General features: G+C 38.9%; 1 protein-coding gene across 1 annotated transcript; it reads right to left on the bottom strand.

Annotated features, from left to right (window-relative positions):
- Nucleotides 1-102: 102 nt before the first annotated feature.
- LOC115778707 (desmoglein-2-like) lies at nt 103-18,252 on the bottom strand. Its single transcript, XM_030726950.1, has 14 exons — nt 18,057-18,252; nt 13,093-13,218; nt 12,050-12,208; nt 11,753-11,894; nt 10,642-10,799; nt 10,176-10,310; nt 9,838-10,023; nt 8,589-9,007; nt 8,329-8,471; nt 7,257-7,478; nt 4,261-4,491; nt 3,932-4,062; nt 3,491-3,793; nt 103-3,280 (listed from the first exon to the last, which is right to left on the bottom strand). Exons 1-14 carry the CDS (start codon nt 18,099-18,101, stop codon nt 2,315-2,317), a joined length of 3,366 nt encoding a protein of 1,121 aa, XP_030582810.1. The 5' UTR covers nt 18,102-18,252; the 3' UTR covers nt 103-2,314.
- Nucleotides 18,253-20,499: the final 2,247 nt, after the last annotated feature.

Genomic DNA, 20,499 nt, shown 5'->3' on the forward strand with positions numbered 1-20,499 from the left:
CTAACATACAAAGAGAAAATGAACTTTTCTACATGGATCAGTGTGCTATATAGCCATGCTATCATGAGGAGACAAAAACATAAAACACATGTAGACATTAAAAGTTTTTCATACCAAAGATTTTATTAAAGCAAGCACACATGTTTTTATAATACATCCCTTAGATTGTTGTTCAAATATATGGTAATAAGTGAATCCCAGTTTTTACAATTTCTAACTATTAAAAAGGTACACAGACATGCATGTGCACAATGAAACCACAGCACATTGAAACTAAACCTTTACAAGTCCTTTACCTTTACATTAAAAACAGTTTAAATGCTCAGTCTCCTTAGATAGGTTTAAATCAGTATGAGCATAGGATCCCCCAATATATAACATTTACTCCTAATTACTTGAAATCTTATGAGTATAATTCCCTGTACCTCTCCATCTAGCATGAACAGGAAAAATAAGTCCAGCCCGAACACACTCACAGATAACCAAAAAAAACTACAGATGAAACCGTTGCCAATACAGTACCAGTCAAAAGTTTAGACACACTCTCCCATTCATTTGAATGGTTGAAGAACAACAATATGAGAATTTCCCTACACCACAGCAGCACCATTTTGGCAATTTAAGTTGTACAATGTTAGCAAGGAGCCAATTATCTTAAAGCTGACAGTAGTTTCATCAATCACTATCTCATACTTACACAATCCAATTAATATACACACATATAAGTTTCCACATTTGAAAGAAAACAAATACATTACACTATAAGAACAGCTTTGGGATTTAATGTGATAAGGATTTAATTCAATTGTATTTGTATAGCACCAATTCACAACAATAGTAGCCTCAAGGTGCTTTATATTGTAAGGTGAAGACCCTAAAATATTAGAAAGAAACCCCAACAATCACATTACCCCCTATAAGCAAGCAAATGCTAACAACAGTAGGAAGGAAAAACTCCCTTTTAACAGGAAGAAGCTTCTGGCAGAACCAGGCTCAGGGAGGGGCAGTCATCTACTGTGACCGGTTTGGGTGAGGGGAAATAGAATAGAATTTAATAACTGCTTATGATTAAATACAGTAGTGGTGTATAAACATGCAGAGTGAAAAGAGATTTACCTCAATATTTTTTCATAGCAATGTATTGAATACTAAATTGAACAATTTGCAATAAACATTTCATCACCTGCATAGTATTGTGAAATACTTAACCAGAGGCCTGTACTACCAAGCAAGATTTTGCTAGGTAACTTCAAGATAAATCCTGGATTTTCAGTACACATCTTAAATAGCCATGATAACTTATGCTGCAAACCTAACTGAGGCATTTTTTTGTTCAAGATATCAACACATACAAAACCACCAGCGATGGACCAAATTGATTCTCTGGAAAAATGCATTACCAAGATCCCATGAAATTTGTTGCACAGATAGTAAGAGAAAAACATAACTAATAGCTTTTTTTTTTACAGCTCAGTGAATATGGCTAAAATTGCCTCAGACATCATAGGAATATTTTTACTTATGCAGCACATTTATTTAACACACCTGATTGCTAAAGTTAAGATTATTAAAGCTAGATTAAGGAAAGTATGTAAGTATGCTGAACTTTGTATTACAGGCCCCTGGTGATTCAAAAAGATCCCAGTAAAGTCCTTGTACAGTTCTGTGTAGAAAACTTCTCAAAAATCAACTGACCACAACTCTTCAAAATCAAATTGGACTTTTTTACTCAGTGCTCGATAGCAGCTGAAATGTAAGAACAAGTCTGCACAGGATGTGTAATATAATAGGACACGGAAGCTATAGACATTAAATATCATGCAGCAAATTGTAATACTGAATATTGAGTTTTCCCCTGCCACTTTTACTGCCAGCTTTTGATTACTGGGTTTCTATCAATAATTGTGTGGGGGTTTTAACCTTACCTTGACATAATTATTGTTGTGAATTGGTGCTGTATAAATAAAATCAAGGTAATTAAATACAGTAAAAACATATTATGCCAATCCATGAACAAAATATTGAGTAGTTTATCCTTTCAGGTACTAATTGTAACAAGTTTATCACATGACACACTTGTTACAATTAGGCAAAACACAGAAAGACAAGTAGTGGCCTTGGTTTTTGCTGCTATTCAAACAAGTTTACTAACAGAGGTTGTTTAGTTATGTTTCTATGCAACATGCAAGAAAATTAAGCAGCACACCTTCCACCAGCAACCTCACGTGCATATACTGAATACCCATCGCAAAAACACACCTGACACATAGCTTTACCAAAAATTTCCACTTTATTAAAAATGCATTTTCCCAGATCACAATTCAGTGAATGTCTCCTGTACTTTGTGGTAGACAGGGCCTGTGCACACTGTAGCAGTAGAGGACCCTACCTTACTTGTCTTAGAGCCAATGGATTGGCTGCTCTTCTTGTACAGAATTCTTTCAGAGCCAAAGACCTCATCTTTTTTTGACAGACCACCAGCATCTTGAACCACCTGCTCTCCGACCATCAGGACTCTCTGAGATCCAGAAAGCCCTCCTGACTGTAGATGACCTCCATTAATAAGGCAGGCCTGGCTCCCCTTTTGCACCTTCACTGACCCTGCAGGGACCTTGCCATCAACAACCATCATGGATTGTCCACTGGACATGAGTGTCTGTCCCTGAACAAATACTCCTTGGGCAGGTCCAGATTGAGTGTTGTTAACCAATATCATGCCTTGAAGGTTGGTAGTTGGTGCTTCAGCCAGCAGCACAGTATTCTGAACCTGTGGTTGGACTACATAATGCATTGGCTGCAACACAGGAGTAGTGGTGTAGTAGACAGGCTGCTGCTGTACTAGGAGCATCTGGCCTTGATTTGCCAACCCTGTTTTCATTGTGTTCATCCTGTCCTTCACTGTAGTCATGCTTTCCTTTACAATTTCAGAATGCTCAGTTGTCTCCCTGACCATGTGCTGCTCCACTTTGGGTCTGTCTGGCTCCAGTTTGGGTGGAGGGGACAGCTTTTGTGCACTCAAACTCAATACTGAGGTCTGAGTATTGACAGAGGCACCAGACAAAGAAGGTACCACTTGTTTGTTATCGTAAGAAATTTTCTTGCCTCCGCACACCTCTGCAAGAGTCTTGAACTTTGGTCCAAGGTCATTGAGAAACTGAAGATCACTATCAGACTCCAAAAGGCTGCAGCACCCTATTGAACCAGCAGAGGACCCCAGGCCCTCATAGTCATACACCAACAAACTGTCCTTCACGCCAAGGTTTTCATTTCCATTAGTCATCTGTTGAAGTAAAAGGGAAATCATTACTCCTTTTTCCAAATCTCTTTTGTGCATCTAGAAAGACATTTCTGCATGCTTTTTAAAAGTAGAAATTAACATTAACAATTTTAGAAAAGTTTTTAGCTTTAAGGGCTCCTCAAAACCTCTCTGTCAGTCTTTGCTTTGCTTTTAATTGGCTATAGAGCCTTTCCAATTGATGGGATTTCTTACCTGACTGTAATACTGTCTCAAGAAGTGGTCTGGCAGGGCAATGCCATCATATGCTCCTCCACCTCCCAATGATTCTCTGGTCTCAATCTCAGAGTAGAAACCACTTGGGTCCTGTTGGTTCATACCCCAAGTGTCCCTTATGTGCCCACCTTGATAGGCAGCCCCATTCATCCCATTAATGGAAGTGACAGATTGTGGGAAATCGAAACTTCCTAGTGGTGCCATAGCTACAGGTTTTTGAGCCATGCCTATATTTATGGTGTCTCCATCCAGTTGTGTTGGTAAGTTCAGTAGTGGTACCTCCTAGACATGTGCCACAAATTGAAATGTTAGAACAAAGTTAAGTATTTTCTAATTTAGTCAAAAATCCCTCTGATGCAACTTTCATGCAGACATCACCATGTGTATTCTTCAGTGCAGTGAAAACATTGCAATTCTCACCGTGTTCTCTCCCTGATGTTCAGTGTGGTAGTTAATGAGGTGTGACTTTGTGTCAAAAGGCATTTTAGTAAAGACGTCTGGGAAAGTTGCAGGGCCTCCACATTGGCAGAAGAGTAGCAGCAGAGGAATAACTGCAAAAACAAGTTTTACTAAACTTTAAGCATCCAAAGTATGGTGTGAGGGCTATAGTAATCCTCCAAAGAAGGAGCTATAGTTTTTGTACATAGTAAAGTAACACAGTAAAGGTTTTCCTCAAAAAAAGTTGAGGAAGGGGAAAACCAGCTCAAGGCATCAAAAACCAAAACATATACAGCAGATTTAACACTTACGCAATAACAGTAACAAGCCTAGCATTAGCAGCCCAATGCCTGCAGGTCCTAATTCCACTCCTTTGGTGGCGCCTCGTTTTCCACACGTGACTCCGTTCTCACAGGTGCAAACTTGGACCCTCATTTTCTGTGGTTCTTGACAGGCATGTCCCTGCTGATCCTTCACCAAAAACTCCACTGCATAGATACCAGGCCACACAGGCTCCTGAGACCGCAAGATAGCTGCAGTGTCTGTCAGAAACCAGAAAAACATGTGAAACTTAATGAAAACTTAAATTAATATGAACAAGACCATGCAATTTCTGGAGAAATTGTGGTGGGATTGTTGCTGCTGCCATATTTGGTCTGTGGCTTGCTGCTAAAAGGTTGGCTAAAAAATGAGGTTGGCTGAAATGAGATAGCACCTAAAAAAAGTAGGTAGCCACTAATAAAGTGGCTGGGCAGATAGGCCCACAGTAAATAGACTTATTGTTTTTTTTTGCTTTTTTTGCTATAAACCTCATTCAGCCAATCACACGCATTCATACAAGCCCTTTTTGTACCTAAGTGCCTTGTCTAAAATTTCCGTACATACTCTCATTCCAATAGTACAGTACAGTATCAAATGTAATATTAGCCTGTGCAATTTCTGGAGCAATTTCTGGAGAAATTGCAATGACTACAGAAACTGCAATGGGATTGTTGTTACTGCTACAGCTTGCTGCTGCTAATAAAAATTTGGAGGTAAATAGATTGGCTAAAAAAGTTGAAGGGAGACAGCTCATAAACAAGTAGCTAGTCACTTTATTAGGACACAAGTGTACTGTATCTTTGCACTTTGAGTGATCCATTAGAGTAGAAAAGCGCTATACAAGGACTAGTCCATTTATCTGAGATAGTGGGCACAGTGTACCTAACAAAGTGGCAGCCATTTTCAAATGACTCATCAGTTAAGCACATATTTTTTTCATGTTATTAATTTTCAAAAATTAAAAACTTAAGAATATCAGATGACCTTAAGGCCGATATCTTTCTATATTAACTGTCCCATATGCTGACATTTCCCTATAATGTAAGATTCTGGGTGTGCAGCTTTAAATGCAACTGGAATGGGTGCTGCATCTACCCCTTTGAGGAAGAAGTCTGCGAGCAACAGAGAGAAGCAGCCAGTAGGAGCAGTTCAGCTAATTATGTAAACATGTCCGCTGAGAGACAATGTGCCACTCCATGACTTCTAACATTCATTCTGAGAAATTTATTTTTAAATACAGCCAAATTCTCAGCATAATGTTTGTTTTTAACATATGTGATGGAAGAGTAAGATTTAGATCAGGGCTTGTAGAAGGCCACTTCAGAATAGTCCCATGACCTGACAAAGCTGGACAGCACATGCAGCAAAGCAGTCCCAGAACACAACCGAGACTCCTCCACATTTCACAGCAGGTACAGTGTTCTTAATAAAAATAATAATAATAATATCATCTTTCTCATCTCATATTTCTCTTCTCTTGAGGCAGCGCTCTCTTTAGAATTGGTTGTTTAGCCTCCTTCCCTTTGTCACACAGGTTCTATTTAAGTAACTTTTTGATTCAACGGGTCTAGCATTGATCAGACCTGAATCTAGCTAGTGAAATGAAACTCAGCTTTCCAAAAAATGTGGTTAATTCATGATTTTACAAGGGTTGGCAATTACTTTTTCACACACAACCAGGTAAGTTTGGATAGTCTTTTTCCCTTAAAAAATAAAATCATCATTTAAAAATACTGGCGGCCACCTTGGCCTCCTGGCAGTAGAATCTTTAGGTGGCACAAATCCCCTGGAAGTACAAGTTGTAGAACACATAATTACTAGGTCTTGGAAGGCTAATCAATAAGGCTGCAGCCTAAAACTGATGTTACTATAAATAGACTGACTCTTTATGTACAAATCTGGGATTTCCCAGTTTCTCACCATTTAGCTTCAGTGTTCAGTGACCTAGGTCAGTTGCTTGATATGAGGAATCCTGACTTTCTCCACTTCAGTCAATAATGGTTAAGTAGATATAGCCATTCACACGGCACAATATGATCACATGGTTAGGCTAAGCCAATCAGGCACAAGAAATAGGCTGCATATCATTAGCGCATATTATAGTATTAGTAGCCTCAAATCTGTTGATTTTTCTCTATTTCAGATTAATACAGCCAGAGTTTACAAAAGGGTACCAAACATCCAAGAATATGAATATCATGTTGCTCATATTTGAAGAGTAATACACACCCATGCCAAATTTCATGGCTAAACTCCTTGTGGTTTTGGAGTCTATAAACTAGAAAGTTAAAACCAAGCAGTTATATCTGTAACTTCTGTTCCCTGAAGGAGAACAGCACATATAGTATGGGATATCATGCCTCCACATACCCTGGATGAATACACCTCTATTCACACCTTTAAGGCAGATGACCTGTAATGACAAATGTGCGGCCCCATCTGCACATATATAGCCCAGTCATCACAGTCATCCCTTGGTTCAAAAGTTGCTGTTCACCAAGCCCAGGTGCGTGACTGGATATATGTGTGTGGGTGGGGCCACACATGTCATCACAGGTTATCTGCCTTAAACATGTGAATAGAGGTGTCTTCAACCAGGACACATTGGCGCATGACATCCCATATTCTATGTGTTGTACCAAGTGAATCGACTGAAAGGGAACTTGTGGACAGATACCCGGACAGAAGGACAGACATACGACTATCACACTACACAACTTTGAAGAGTAAAGAACACATCCTAAATTTCATGGCTCAACTCCATGACAGACAGATGGATGGACATATGACTATCAATACATGATTTCAAAATTGAAAGCAGAGTAAGCGTGCGCACACACACACACACACACACACACACACACACACACACACACACACACACACACACACACACACACACACGATGGCTTCTTTGGCCACCTGGCTGCTTGGTCTCTGCTTGGTACTACATTTTAGGACATTGTGGCGATGGTTTTCTACTCACCATTGAGATGCTCCACTTGCCATTTTCCCTCTGTGCCTTCTGGGAGGAGCTCAAATACAAAAGGAGGTCCATTAGGAAATGCATCCTCATCATTAGCAGTCACAATAACAGCATCCGCTGTTGTGCACATAGTCTGGATGTCACTTGTCAAGGTGGGGCAGTGGTCATTAAAATCTTCCACTTGGATGGCTATGGTGCCAGTGGCTGTTTTACCAGGCATGTCTGGCAAAAAAACAAAAAACAAACAAGTTCACCATTTATCTTAAATTTCTTCAGAGATTAGTTCAGCGACTTTTTGCTTTGCTAATGATATGTTGGAACTAACACTAAAGCTAATTTTCATTTTGTTAATTTACATGTATTTAAGTGCTCAATTGCTGTTTGGTTTTTATTCGCAACAAACTGCCATTGTGCAGACTCTACAGATGTTGCATTTAGTGGTGGACATGCATTTATGTTGCATTATATGTGTTCAGTCACACAGCACACTGACAATAAGTAATTAATTTTTCCTTCTCACCCTCATTATTAGGTACGTTTCATGACAAAGACACACGATTGTGTGTCTGTCCCCCCTCAGGTGCTGTGTGTTTCTACCTGTGCTTTGTCTCCTTATTTCTCCTATTTTCTCCCCTTTTCCTTTTTTCATTCTTGCTATTTTCCTTCCTGCCTCTCTGACCTGGAAATATCATATTACACATGCACACAAATAAATAAAATAAAAAGAAAACAACAAGAGGAGCCTATAGATAATTTATAGAGCTTTGTTTGGCACAACAGTGCATTCAGATCATGATTCTGATTGCAGAAGCTGCCAAAGAGGACAGGCTTTAAAAACAAGCAAAACAAAAAAGTAATGATTTTTTTTCCTCTACAGAATATCAGGAATATTGTTTACAATATTATATTTAGCAAAAATGATCATGGATTGTGTCACATTTATGGCTCTGATTTTCACATTGTGGGGTATAAAGGGGCTCCCTATCAGAGGTTGCAATTCCACAACTACTTTTCAAGAATACAACTTTTACATATCAAATTTTTTAAATGCCAGCACTGTGGAGGAGTGTACCTTCTGAAATGCACAATATTTTGGCAATATATGTCCCATTGACCAGGTCTGGAGATTCCCTGTCAGGCATCTTGTTCAATTTGATCTCGGCTGTATTTGGGTCAATAGATAGCCAGTTGCCAGGGTCTGACCCCTTGATATACCTACAGCAGAAATAAGCTGTGTTGGTTATTACTGTGCATAGATGGCGAAAAGTAACATTGTAGTGGTTTTCATGCGCACGTGTTTGTATAGGTGCATGTGTTGACCTTGTAACACACCTGACATTCGTAGCTGGTTTTCCAGTGTCTCCATCTATTGCAGGGTAGCTGGCAATCACATGATTAATGTTGAAGGAGGTGCCTTTCTCAGAAATAGGAATGGCTTTGACTGTGGGGTTAAACCTTGCCCCCTCAGGTTGGTTCTTCACATTGACTTTGATGGGATAAGTTTTAAATGTCCCACCAGAACCCCCAGCAGCTCCAGTTGCTACCCCTCCTCCCCCCACTATACTACCCCCCACCCCCCATCCTGCCCCTGCTCCTCCGCCTCCTCCGCCTCCTCCCCCTCCTCCGCCTCCTCCGCCTCCTCCCCCCACTCCAATAGAAGTTCCAGCATTGACCCCAGGTATATATGGAGGAGCCTTGTTCCTCACAGATAGTCCAAGTTCAAAGTTTTTTACATCTTCATAATCCACAGCCTGTACAGAGGGCAGGTACAAACACAGAGAACACCAGTTACCATTCATTATAATAATGACAGATGTTTGCATTTGTTACTTCCATTTTATTATAATCCCACTAACAGTTGACTGTAGAATATTTAAAATTTCATGACTGGCATCCTATCACGGTACCACACTGGAATTCACTGAGCTTCTGAGAGCGACTCATTCTTTGACAGTGCTTGTAGAAGTAGTCTGCATGCCTAGGTGCTTGATTTTATACAACTGTGGCCATGGAAGTTATTGGAACACCTGAATTCAATTATTTGGATGGGCGAGTGAATACTTTAGGCAATATATCGTAGATGAAGCAGCACAGAATGAAGAACTGCATGGGTCAATATCATCGAGTGATCAGTAAGAGCAGAAAAGTGGTAAATGGACTAGTTCTTATATAGCGCTTTTCTACTCAGTATGAGCACTCAAAGCGCTTATACAACCTGTTTGCATTCACCCATGCACTCCCATTCATACAAGCACTTCCATTTTTATGAAGCTAAGTGCTTTTTTAATTAACTAACATTCACTCACATTCATACTCCGACAGAACGGTCGGAGAGCAACTTGGGGTTAAGTATCTTGCCCAAGGATACATTGGCATGTAGCCCGGAGTAGCCAGGATTCGAACCGCTGACCTTCCGATCAGTAGGTGACCTGCTCTACCTACTGAGCTACAGCCACCCAGTGCTATATAAATTCCCAGTCCACTAATGCCCTATGCTGAAATGTAAAAATTTTTCATGTAGTACAAAAGACTGTAATAAAAAAAAAAAAAATCATATTTCTTCTAATTCAAACTGCAGTACCTTGTCAAGTATTAGGATCCCCTCATTTGTCTTGGGGTCTGTTTTAATGCTAAAATACCCAGCCTCATTGCCTTTGATAATATCAAACACAGCTTCCCAGTTGTCAGTGTCTTTCAGGTCCAGGTCCTCTGCTTTGATTCTCATCACCTCCACACCTTGTGTGTTCTCGTCAATGCTTCCTTCATACTGTAGGTGGAACATATAACATGAAAGTATTAGGGTACATTTCAGCAAAAATGTTCAGATATTTATATTACTGAAATGTATTAATTAGCATTGGGAACTTTTTCTAACACCCTTATACGGTTGATTTAGAAGAGTACAAGAAAGGAAACTACCTGGTCTTTCTCCAGAGTTGGAAGGTTGTCATTCACATCACCGACATTTATAGTAACAGTGCCAGCTGCAGTGTTTCCCCCTGGTGCACCATTTAGGTCCTGGCCTCTTACCGTCAGAGTATACTGACTACAGCTCTGAAATTACAGACTAATAATAGACCATGTACACCACGATTTTATTTATATATATATATATATATAAAATAAACTTTTAACACCGTTATGATTGACTGGCAACTCTAGCTGACCATCAGCTGAAGTGTGGAATTTCATTTATTGTTTAGAAATTTTAGAAATAAGCTATATCAAATACTATGTTATTCTCAATTTTAAAGACACACGCACACACACACACACACACACAAAACTGTATCACTGTCACTAAAGTCACATACATCAGTCATATACATACATCATCATCACAGCTCTCTCCCAGCCCTAAAACTGGTTTGGGTGTATTTCATACCTCTCTGTCCAAAGTTTTTTTGACGAAGATGGACCCATCACTGTTCATGTAAAACATATCATCAGGCGGGTTCTGGTCTATGATGGTATAAGCAATCTGAGAATTAGTATTGTTTGGTTCATCAGCATCCGTTGCCATCAGTTTCATAACTAAAGTCCCTGTAAACATAGCATGAAATGAAAAAGATTTGTTAATAAACTGCACATATATACATACATTATATGTGTGCGCAAGAACAAGCTCAATAGAGGCTGGGATCTACCACACCAGACAAGAACCCAGGTGCAGCAGGCTGTGCAGAAATGCCCCTGAGAGCCTGATGTATTTTTTTAAATACTTTATTTATAATTTCTCAGAATTAAAAAAAATGAAGGAGATGAAAAGAAGAAACAAACAAAAAAACAAACAACTACAAAAAAAGTCAAAACAGTCAGCCTGTGAGTATATTGACAAAAGAGGATAAAAATGTGCGTGCCAGTCCAATGTGGGCAATTAAGCGCAAGACAGAGACCTAAGGGTCAACAGGCAGTTCAAAGAGCAATGTGGTATGGACAGCGCACTATAAAAGAAATAAGAAAAAAGAAAAACAGTTCTGAATGGTCAGAATAATCCTTTAGGCGCATTACTTTCTATGTACCTATTAAAAGGACCGCACACATCAAGGAACTTATCCTGAGGGTCTGCCAGAGAGTATTGAATCTCTTCAAGATAAATACAGGAGACCATATCACTGAGCCATTTTAGAGGATTTCCATTCCCTCAGAATAACTGACCCTGATGTATTCTGATAACAGCATCATCATAACCCATCACAGCTTATGTACATTAAAAAAAACAAAAAACTTCTCACTATACATTTCTAAAAACATTAGGCTATATATTTTTACATGTTTACTTGACCTTCATGATACAGTATGTTCAGTATCAGTGTAACACTATTTGTAAAACTTTAATCCACGGGGTGATGTAACAAGAAAAAAAAACAAAACAAAAACAACTCTCTTTTCACTGTTTTCATTTTTTTTATTTAATACTAGTCATGTGGGACTGTAGAGCCAGGACATGCAAGATGGTGATTAGCGAGGAATGTACACAAAAAAGAAACACTAACCTGGAGGGCTAAGCTCATCCACCTTCCCAACAATTACATCTTCAAACACCGGAGCATTGTCATTCTGATCAACAACCTCGAAACGTATGGGTATGTTTTGCTCTGCCAGAGTGCCATCATTGTACGTAGCAACACCATACAGCTGAAACAAAAATATTTCTCAGCAGATACATTTACAGACATGTATTACATCATGTATAGTGAATACCTGACAAATATTTATCTAAGCTGTTGATATGAAAAGCAACCATAACTAAATCTCATGATGGGAAATAACTGTTGTTTTGTATTACTCACATTATAAACACTGATGAACTCTCTGTCAAGCCTTTGGGTAACACGAATATTTCCAGTTCTAGGGTCAACTACAAACACATGGAAGGGATCTTGATTTGCACCACGACCTTTCAGGGAGTACCTGAGATTCCCATTTCCATCATCAAAATCTGAATGAATCTGAAAATGAGATGAGAAGCTAAACATGGTGTAATTATAATTATAGGACAACAAAAACAACACATCCACACAAAGTTAGTTTCAATACTTAAATATCTGTCTCTCTAAAAAGATCATCTTGGTTTCTACTTAGAAACACAGAGAGAACTAAAGTTATTGTATTTGGCCCTTACATTATAACAGAACTGAAGAAGCCTTTCAGATAAGACGTGAAACGTCTTCAAAAAACAAAAAATAAGTCTTCAAGCTCTATGACCTGGATGACTGAGAACCTACACACATAACAATATAAGCATTCTGGATAGCATTCCTTTGCCCTCTGTACTACAGGGAGGAACCTAGAAACCATGTTTGACTAGGATATGAATCTTAACTCACAGAATAAACAAGAGTCACAGATTAACTTCCTTTTTAATCAGATGTCCTCTAGTTGTTTCAAAAAAGGGAAAGTACTAACAGTAACCTGAGAGAAACTCCCTATAAAATCCAGATTTTATACCTTTTTTCAGAATGCAGGCTTACTTGTGGTTCCTAGAGTTTCCAAAGTACAACAGGAAGCCCCGCCTGCAGCTTTCAGACCATTCTCCTATGGAACCAGCTCCCAGTTTTAGGTTTGGGAGACAGACACTATGTCTGCTTTTAAGATTAGGCTTCAAACTTTTCTTTTGCTTTTTCAAAATATCCTTTTTTTTGACAAAGCTAGAGCTGGAACAAGCCACCTTGTATCATTCCCCTATTTATGTTTCAATCATAAATAGGGGATTAGACTTTAAATAAGCACATAGTATGTTAAATACCTTAATATAATGTATATTATGATTTTTACACTGTGAATAAATAAAAAAAATCAAAAAGGGGCATGAAGTCAAAGACCAAAGACTCACTCTGGCAACCGATGCCTTTTTTGTGTGGTCTTCATTTTCTACCAGTTTTACTGGTGGGGGAAGCCAGTTTCTTCTTTTTCTAACCAGACTGTCTCCAGATTTGTCTTTTGCCACAACAGCCTGGACCTGAAATGCAACAAATGCAGTTACTTTACAATGGACCCTTGGGCATCATTCACAATTATCAACATTTTCCAACGCGTACAAACCATAAGCTGGGAGATAAATTCAATAAGGAAGTGGAAGCATTGTTCGAAAAAGCCAAACCAAAAATGGAAACTGTATTTACCTTAATTCTACATGTTCCTGGTGTTTTTTCATCTATGCTGACCTGTATTGTTTGTGCGTAATCTGGTGATTGGCGGCCAAATTTTGTGTAAAAAAAAAAAACTTGCTGTCACCTGTCGCTAGAAGTTGCTAAAAGATGAATTCTGGTTCAGGTGATGCCATAGTGTACGTAGGGATGCGGTACAAGCGCTGCATGTACACAAAACATGACGACATCGGAGGATTTCAGGTATCAGGCCTATCTCCAAAACTCTTCAAAAGTCGCCGACGTCACCAGAAAAAAAATAAATAAATCACTAAATTTGTCACTAGTTGCTTTTTTGGGGAAAAAAAAAAAAGGCACAAGGGGGGTCTGAAAAGTCACTAAGTTGGCAACACTGGTGGCAGGTGTTGCCAAAAACTGATTGCAGCTTCTACCATCTGACAGGAATGTTCTTTATGATTCAAAATGAACTGATATCATTCATGAGAGACAGTGTTTGAGATATGTTGACAGATTATAGCATTTATAACAATACAAATACCAGCAATAATTTTTTTTTCAAATACCGGAAATCACTTTTTGGCAGAGGATCCCTTTTTTGGCACAAAACCGGCTATTCAGATGGCAATTGCTCGACTGCCACTGTGTACAGTGTGGCAGCATGTATATTTTGCGTGCATGCAGTGCAGTACATATTCAAATTCATATCAGTTTATAAATTCTAAGGTGTATCTGTTCATTAGTGCAACAATATAATGTTTTAATAGATGGTAAAAAGTATATTTGATATCAAGTTTTCCAGCATTTTTCAACACCACAATTTGTTTTTAATACTTCCTATTACATTAAAATACCAAAGAACCAGGTGAAATTAAATGTCACGGAAAACATAACATTTTCTTTGTACACTTTTTGGGAACAGGAGAGGGAAAAAAAAAAAAAAGAGTACCGTATTTTCCGGAGTATAAGTCGCACTTTTTTTCATAGTTTGGCTGGGGGTGCGACCTATACTCCGGAGCGACGTATATGTGACATTTATAACATGAACCAAAATACTCCAGCCACTTGACATCTCTGTGAACTGGAGCTTTAAGACAGTCTTGCGTAACCTGTGGGCGCAGTGGATGATGGATGGAGAGCACAGCTTAACGGCAACTGGGAGAATGCGCCACCCAACTTTCCTGGAAGTCATTGGATGGATCAAGAAAACATGGGCTTCAGTGACAAACCATCCTGTTGGGATTCAGAAAGGCTGGAATAATTGGAACTGCAGCTGACGACGAGTCTGACTAACGCGACACAGAAGAGGAAGCGGCGCTTCGTCTACGGAGTGTACGGAATTGTTTAGAAGTGACACCGAGGATGAAGAATTCAATGGATTGATGGTTTGGTTAACTTGTTAGTATGTTCTTTATGCTATGGTTATCTGAATAACTTAATTACGTTAACATACCGAACACGTGTTCGTTGTGCGTCATGTAGCTGAATGTGCTACGTTAGCATAACGTAGGCGTAACCGTGTTCGTCCTGTTCTTTAATCCATTATTATTTTAAATTGCCGTTCAAGATGGAATTTGTGCTCTGGGTCTCGGATTCTATCAACCCCCCCCCAAAAAAAAGTGCGACTTATAGTCCAGTGCGACCTATATATGTTTTTTTCTTCTTTATTATGCATTTTTTGGCTGGTGCGACCTATACTCCGGAGCGACGTATAGTCCGAAAAATACGGTACTCTTTGTACACTTCGGAAAATATTGATACTCAAACAGAATGACTTCTGTGCCACTAATGAAGTTATATTTATGTTATACACAGTCCCCTACTTTCAGGCATTTAAACATAATTGGAGAACTTAACATGGTCATAAAAGGATGCAAATTATTATTTTTTTATTTTATTTTTAAAAAAACAGGCCTTTAAAATGGCAGTCTGCAAGTTTTTTTGTCTATCTTCTTGCTTTTAATTTTGTCTTTAGCAAATGAAATGCAACTTAATTGAGCAGTATCAGATGAAAGATTCAGCTGCTGTGGGAATAAATGAATTCTTTACCTTCAACAACACGTCGGTTGTTTTCAATGCCCCTGTTTGGGTTAATTTTGATCTATACTGTGAAGCATCTTTCAATCAATGGGACTCCAAAAAAAGCAAAACACAGCTTACAAACAGGGGCCAAACACCAGATTTAGATTAGATACTACATTGCTACTATTTCATTACATAGGCATTATGAAAGATGTTACATTCAGGTAACTTCTGAAGTCTGCAAACATGAAAGAGTATCAGAGGAAGCCTCCATGACCATGATATGGCTGATAACTTTCTTTTGTAAAGTCTGTAGTCTCTCAAGATAAATGGGTAATAAGCATTGCACCATATACTACAATAATTTAAGTGACGCTCAAACAGTGATCAGAACAAGGTAAGTAATGCTTCACATGGAAGAAATTGCCTCAATTAAAAAAAAAAATTAATCAACACATTTAGATAATTTATTCATTAGTTTATCAATATGCCTCTTAAAATTCAGAAATTCATTAAAGTGAACCCCTAAAATAAATATATAAATTTTGCTAACATTTAGCGATAATTTATTATATTTAAACCCGACATCCACCTTTATCATTTCGTCATTCATAATATGTTGGAATCTATTTTTTATGAGACAAAAATAGATTTCTATCATCAGAAAAACATATTACTTTATATAAAATACTAGATGAGTGAACATTAAGTCATTAACATATACAAGGAAGAAAAGTGGCCCTAACATTGACCACTGTGGGACCCCGTATTTGATCACTTTATTTTTGCTGTAGACTGAAAACATTTGGGTCAGACACTAAAAGATGAACATGAGACAAAAGATCATAATAATAACCCCTGAAAAATCTTGGTGTCGTTTTTGACCAGGATATGTCCTTCAATGCACATATTAAACAAATATGTAGGACCACTTTTTTGCATTTGCGCAATATTTCTAAAATCAGAAACATCCTTTCTCAGAGTGATACTGAAAAGCTAATTCATGCATTTATTACTTCTAGGGTGGACTGTTGTAATTCATTATTATCAGGCTGTCCTAAAAGCTCCCTGAAAAGCCTTCAGCTGATCCAAAATGCTGCAGCTAGAGTACTGACAGGGACTAGAAAGAGAGAGCAGATTTCTCCCATATTGGCTTCTCTTCATTGGCTCCCTGTTAAATCTAGAATAGAATTTGAAATCCTTCTCCTCACATACAAGGTCTTGAGTAATCAGACCCCATCTTATCTCAAAGACCTCATAGTCCCATATCACCCCAATAGAGCACTTTGCTCTCAGACTGCTGGCTTGCTTGTGGTTCCTAGGATACTTAAGAGTAGAATGGGAGGCAGAGCCTTCAGCTTTCAGGCCCCTCTTCTGTGGAACCAGCTTCCAGCTTGGATTCAGGGGACAGACACCCTCTCTATTTTTATTTTGAGATTAGGCTTAAAACTTTCCTTTTTGATAAAGCTTATAGTTAGGGCTGGATCAGGTGACCCTGAACCCTCCCTTAGTTATACTGAAATAGGCCTAGGCTGCTTGGGGGTTCCAATGATGCACTGACTGTTTCTTTTCATTCACCTCTTTTTACTCTGTTTTTACCCCACTCTGCATTTATTAAACACTAGTTGTTATTATTAATCTCTGGCTCTCTTCTACCGAGAGCCAGAGTCTCTCTCCCCTTAGCCCCAACCAGTCGCAGCAGATGACTGCCTCTCCCTGATCCTGGTTCTGCTGCAGGTTTCTTTCTGTTAAAAGGGAATTTTTCTATGCCAATGTCACCAAGTGCTTGCACATAAAGGGGTCGTTTTGAGTGTTGGGTTTTCTCTGTATTGTTGTACCTTACAGTATAAAGTGCCTTGAGGCAACTCTTTGTTGTGATTTGGCGCTATATAAATTAAATTTAACTGAAATGAATTTAATTGAATTAAGGTGCTGTAAAAGGCTGCATGTGAAAACATGCACCTTACAGGGAATATAAAGCTGCTGGCTTTCCGGGAAAGGCCGGCACACCCTGCCACTCCTGGAAGATTTAACTGTTCAGTTGTAGCATGTCAGGATAATAGCAGAGGTATGATGAGAAAAAAAAGGGAGTGGTCATACACTTTTACTGACAACAAAGAACTCAGTCTGAGCACAGAGACTATCCTTGATCAACCCTAATGACAAGAACAACTTAGTATTCATTTGAGAGGTCATTGCTTTACTTCCCACACTTATTTAACTATTAAACTAAATTTACATGTATTTATTGTACAATGGCCTAAATGTGTTTTATAATGCAAGGTGAAGACCCTACAATAATAACAGTTTTTTTTGTTTTGAGTATGCAATCTGAATGGCAATTTTTTTTTCTCATCTGAATTGCATCTTGATTCAAATGATACCAACACCAAAACAATAATAATCAATCAGTGTGAACTGGCTTAGTTAAGGCAGAGGTTAAAGTCAATAAAGCTACTGTGTAAAACGGTTTCGCTTCCAACAGCCCAATAAACTGTTTAATGTGACGTAATTCCACTTCAAAATGCTCGATTAATCACGGAATGCATTTTTTTTATAGCATTCTATGCTGAATTCTATAGAACACAGTACTAAACTAAACTAAAGCGGTCAGAATGTCTGTGGAAAAATACAGCCGTTCTAATAGACACGAAACTCTTTGTGGACTCACCACAAACAGTAGCAACACAAACACGAGCCATCGATCCCGAATCATGACTGAAGAAGCGTCCGAGATGAGTCTCGCCGGTGACAAAGAGAGCTTCGCGTTATCAGGTTATAAGCAATCAAACGACTCGGCCAACTAACATTCTAGTTTCACTAGCACCTACTTAAGACATGGACGTTACAGACATGCAGTACAGGTGACGCCCTGACTATAATGAATTTGTGCAGGTGTGGCATATACTAGGCGAATCCGTGTAACATTATACCACACCCAGCTGTTCTTGTGATCTCATATGCATGAATAAGCTATAGCAACACACTAACCTTAGATTTTAAAAGATAATCTAGGCATTATCTTTAAGTGGGATTTTGCAGGTGGGGTAAACCGTAAGGTCTGATAATGAGAAGAAGCAGATGTTACATTAGCCGTCATGTCATCAGCTGTTGTCCAGCCCATAGGCATAGTATAAAGGTGAAACTGGCCATTTAAATATAAAACGCAGAATCTCACTGGTTGCTTGGCCATCGTATCAGTCCACGACTCGTCCCGGTGTCAGCTCTCTTGTAAAAGAAGTTTTCCTAGTGCTGCGTAATCTGCATTTATTTTGGGTCTCAATTCTGTAACCATGACATTATTATATTACTGTGAAGAAAACAAAGCCACTCTATTAAAGTCCAAGTCCAAAATATGGAGCTGGAAACGACAGAATAAGTTTCTTTTAACCTGCCCCCCCCCCCCCCCCCCCCCCCCCCCCGCAGCGACCTGTGGGACAAGTCTGGTGTTTATTACACAAAATGCAGCCCAAAAAAAAAACCAAAAAAACACTTGTGGGCGTGTCTGGTTGTCAGTCATGTTGTATTGTGCTTTGCTTGTGATTTGTTTGAGTCAGTGAGTGTCTGTTGATGCCTTGAGCAATTTCACACATGCCACCCCAAAACATTCATTATGCCACAGTGCACATACCAGGTCCCAGTGTAGCCCTCAAAGAAGAATAAATGTAAATTAGCAATAATACAAAAGAAAAACATATATACATATACACACATACTTACACATATACACATGTACATACATACATCCATACCCATACCATACACATATACATAACTGAACAAATACAAATAATATAAAATAAACAAGTTGAGATGGAGTAAAGGTAGTGACACGTGATGCCACAACACTGAGTTGTGTGTGTGCAGAGTTGTGCAAGAGCACTACAGCTACACAGCCCCACCAAAGTTCAAAAGTCTTACAGGTCCTTTAGGATGCAGATGGCCCTTTTCCTGCATCTGGAGGTGTAAATGTCGGTGGTGGTGGAGAAGCTGACTCCAACAGTCCTCTGTGCAGCCTTCACCACCCTCTGCAGAGCAGCTTCTGGAGGCTCTCCACCACACATCTGTAGAATGAGGAGAGAACTGAGCTTCCAAGTCCAGCATGCCTCAACCTCCTGAGGAAGTAGAGGCACTAGTGTGCTTTCCTGACAAGACTGAAAGTGTTATTGCCATTAAATAGACATTATTAAGGTAATCAGAACTATAGGGCCACCTACTAGCAGGTCGAGAAGGTTGTTATCATCGTTTTCTCTCTCTCTCTCTCTCTCTCTCTCTATATATATATATATATATATATATATATATATATATATAGAGAGAGAGAGAGAGAGAGAGAGAGAGAGAGAGAGAGAGATTAATAAGTCAGTGAGTGACTTAAAGTTACTGTGCAAATGTTAGTGGATATTGGAGTGAAGCGGTCACTATTTTTAATAAAAACTCATATTTCTGCCATAACATCATTTTATGATGTTATGGCAGAAATATGAGTTTTGTCAAGGATTATTAAGTTACTAGTTGAGTAAAATGATTATTTTCAGCCACAGATTCCCAATAATTATCCCGATTAGCTTAAATGCATCCATATTCAATATCTGCGAGTTCAGTACTTCATATAAGCTGCATCACACTGATGATCAATGTAAAATAAAAGTATACCGGTCTGAACAAAGTCTGGATGCCTTTAATCCTCAGTGACAAAGCTCAGGATGGAGCCTTGTTGGACCTGCTGGCACCTGAGACTGAGCTGAAACTTACAGTAATATTCCCATCATGCAGAAGCTGCCAGACTCTGGGAGATACAGTCAGTAACTGATTCACTGTCCTCAGCTTTAAACGAACCCAGAGTCCATCTCTGTGTGTCTGTGTTGAACCTTTATAATCAGGTTTTGGCTCAGGCTGTACTAGGTGTGGCCCTGTCTCAAATATGTATTATACAGGTTTCTCTGTTTAAGTTTCAGAGAGCTTTGGAGTCAGTAATTTAGGAGCATTAGGCTACTTACTTTCAACACTGTTTTTTTTGTTACTGATTCATTAGGAGGAGGCGATGAGAAGAAGATGACTGTGGATGACTTTAAATGTATTTAGAAGAATTTTGAATTGAATTTGGAATTGAA

Source organism: Archocentrus centrarchus, chromosome 4, assembly GCF_007364275.1.
Source record: "Archocentrus centrarchus isolate MPI-CPG fArcCen1 chromosome 4, fArcCen1, whole genome shotgun sequence".
Lineage (NCBI taxonomy): Eukaryota > Metazoa > Chordata > Actinopteri > Cichliformes > Cichlidae > Archocentrus > Archocentrus centrarchus.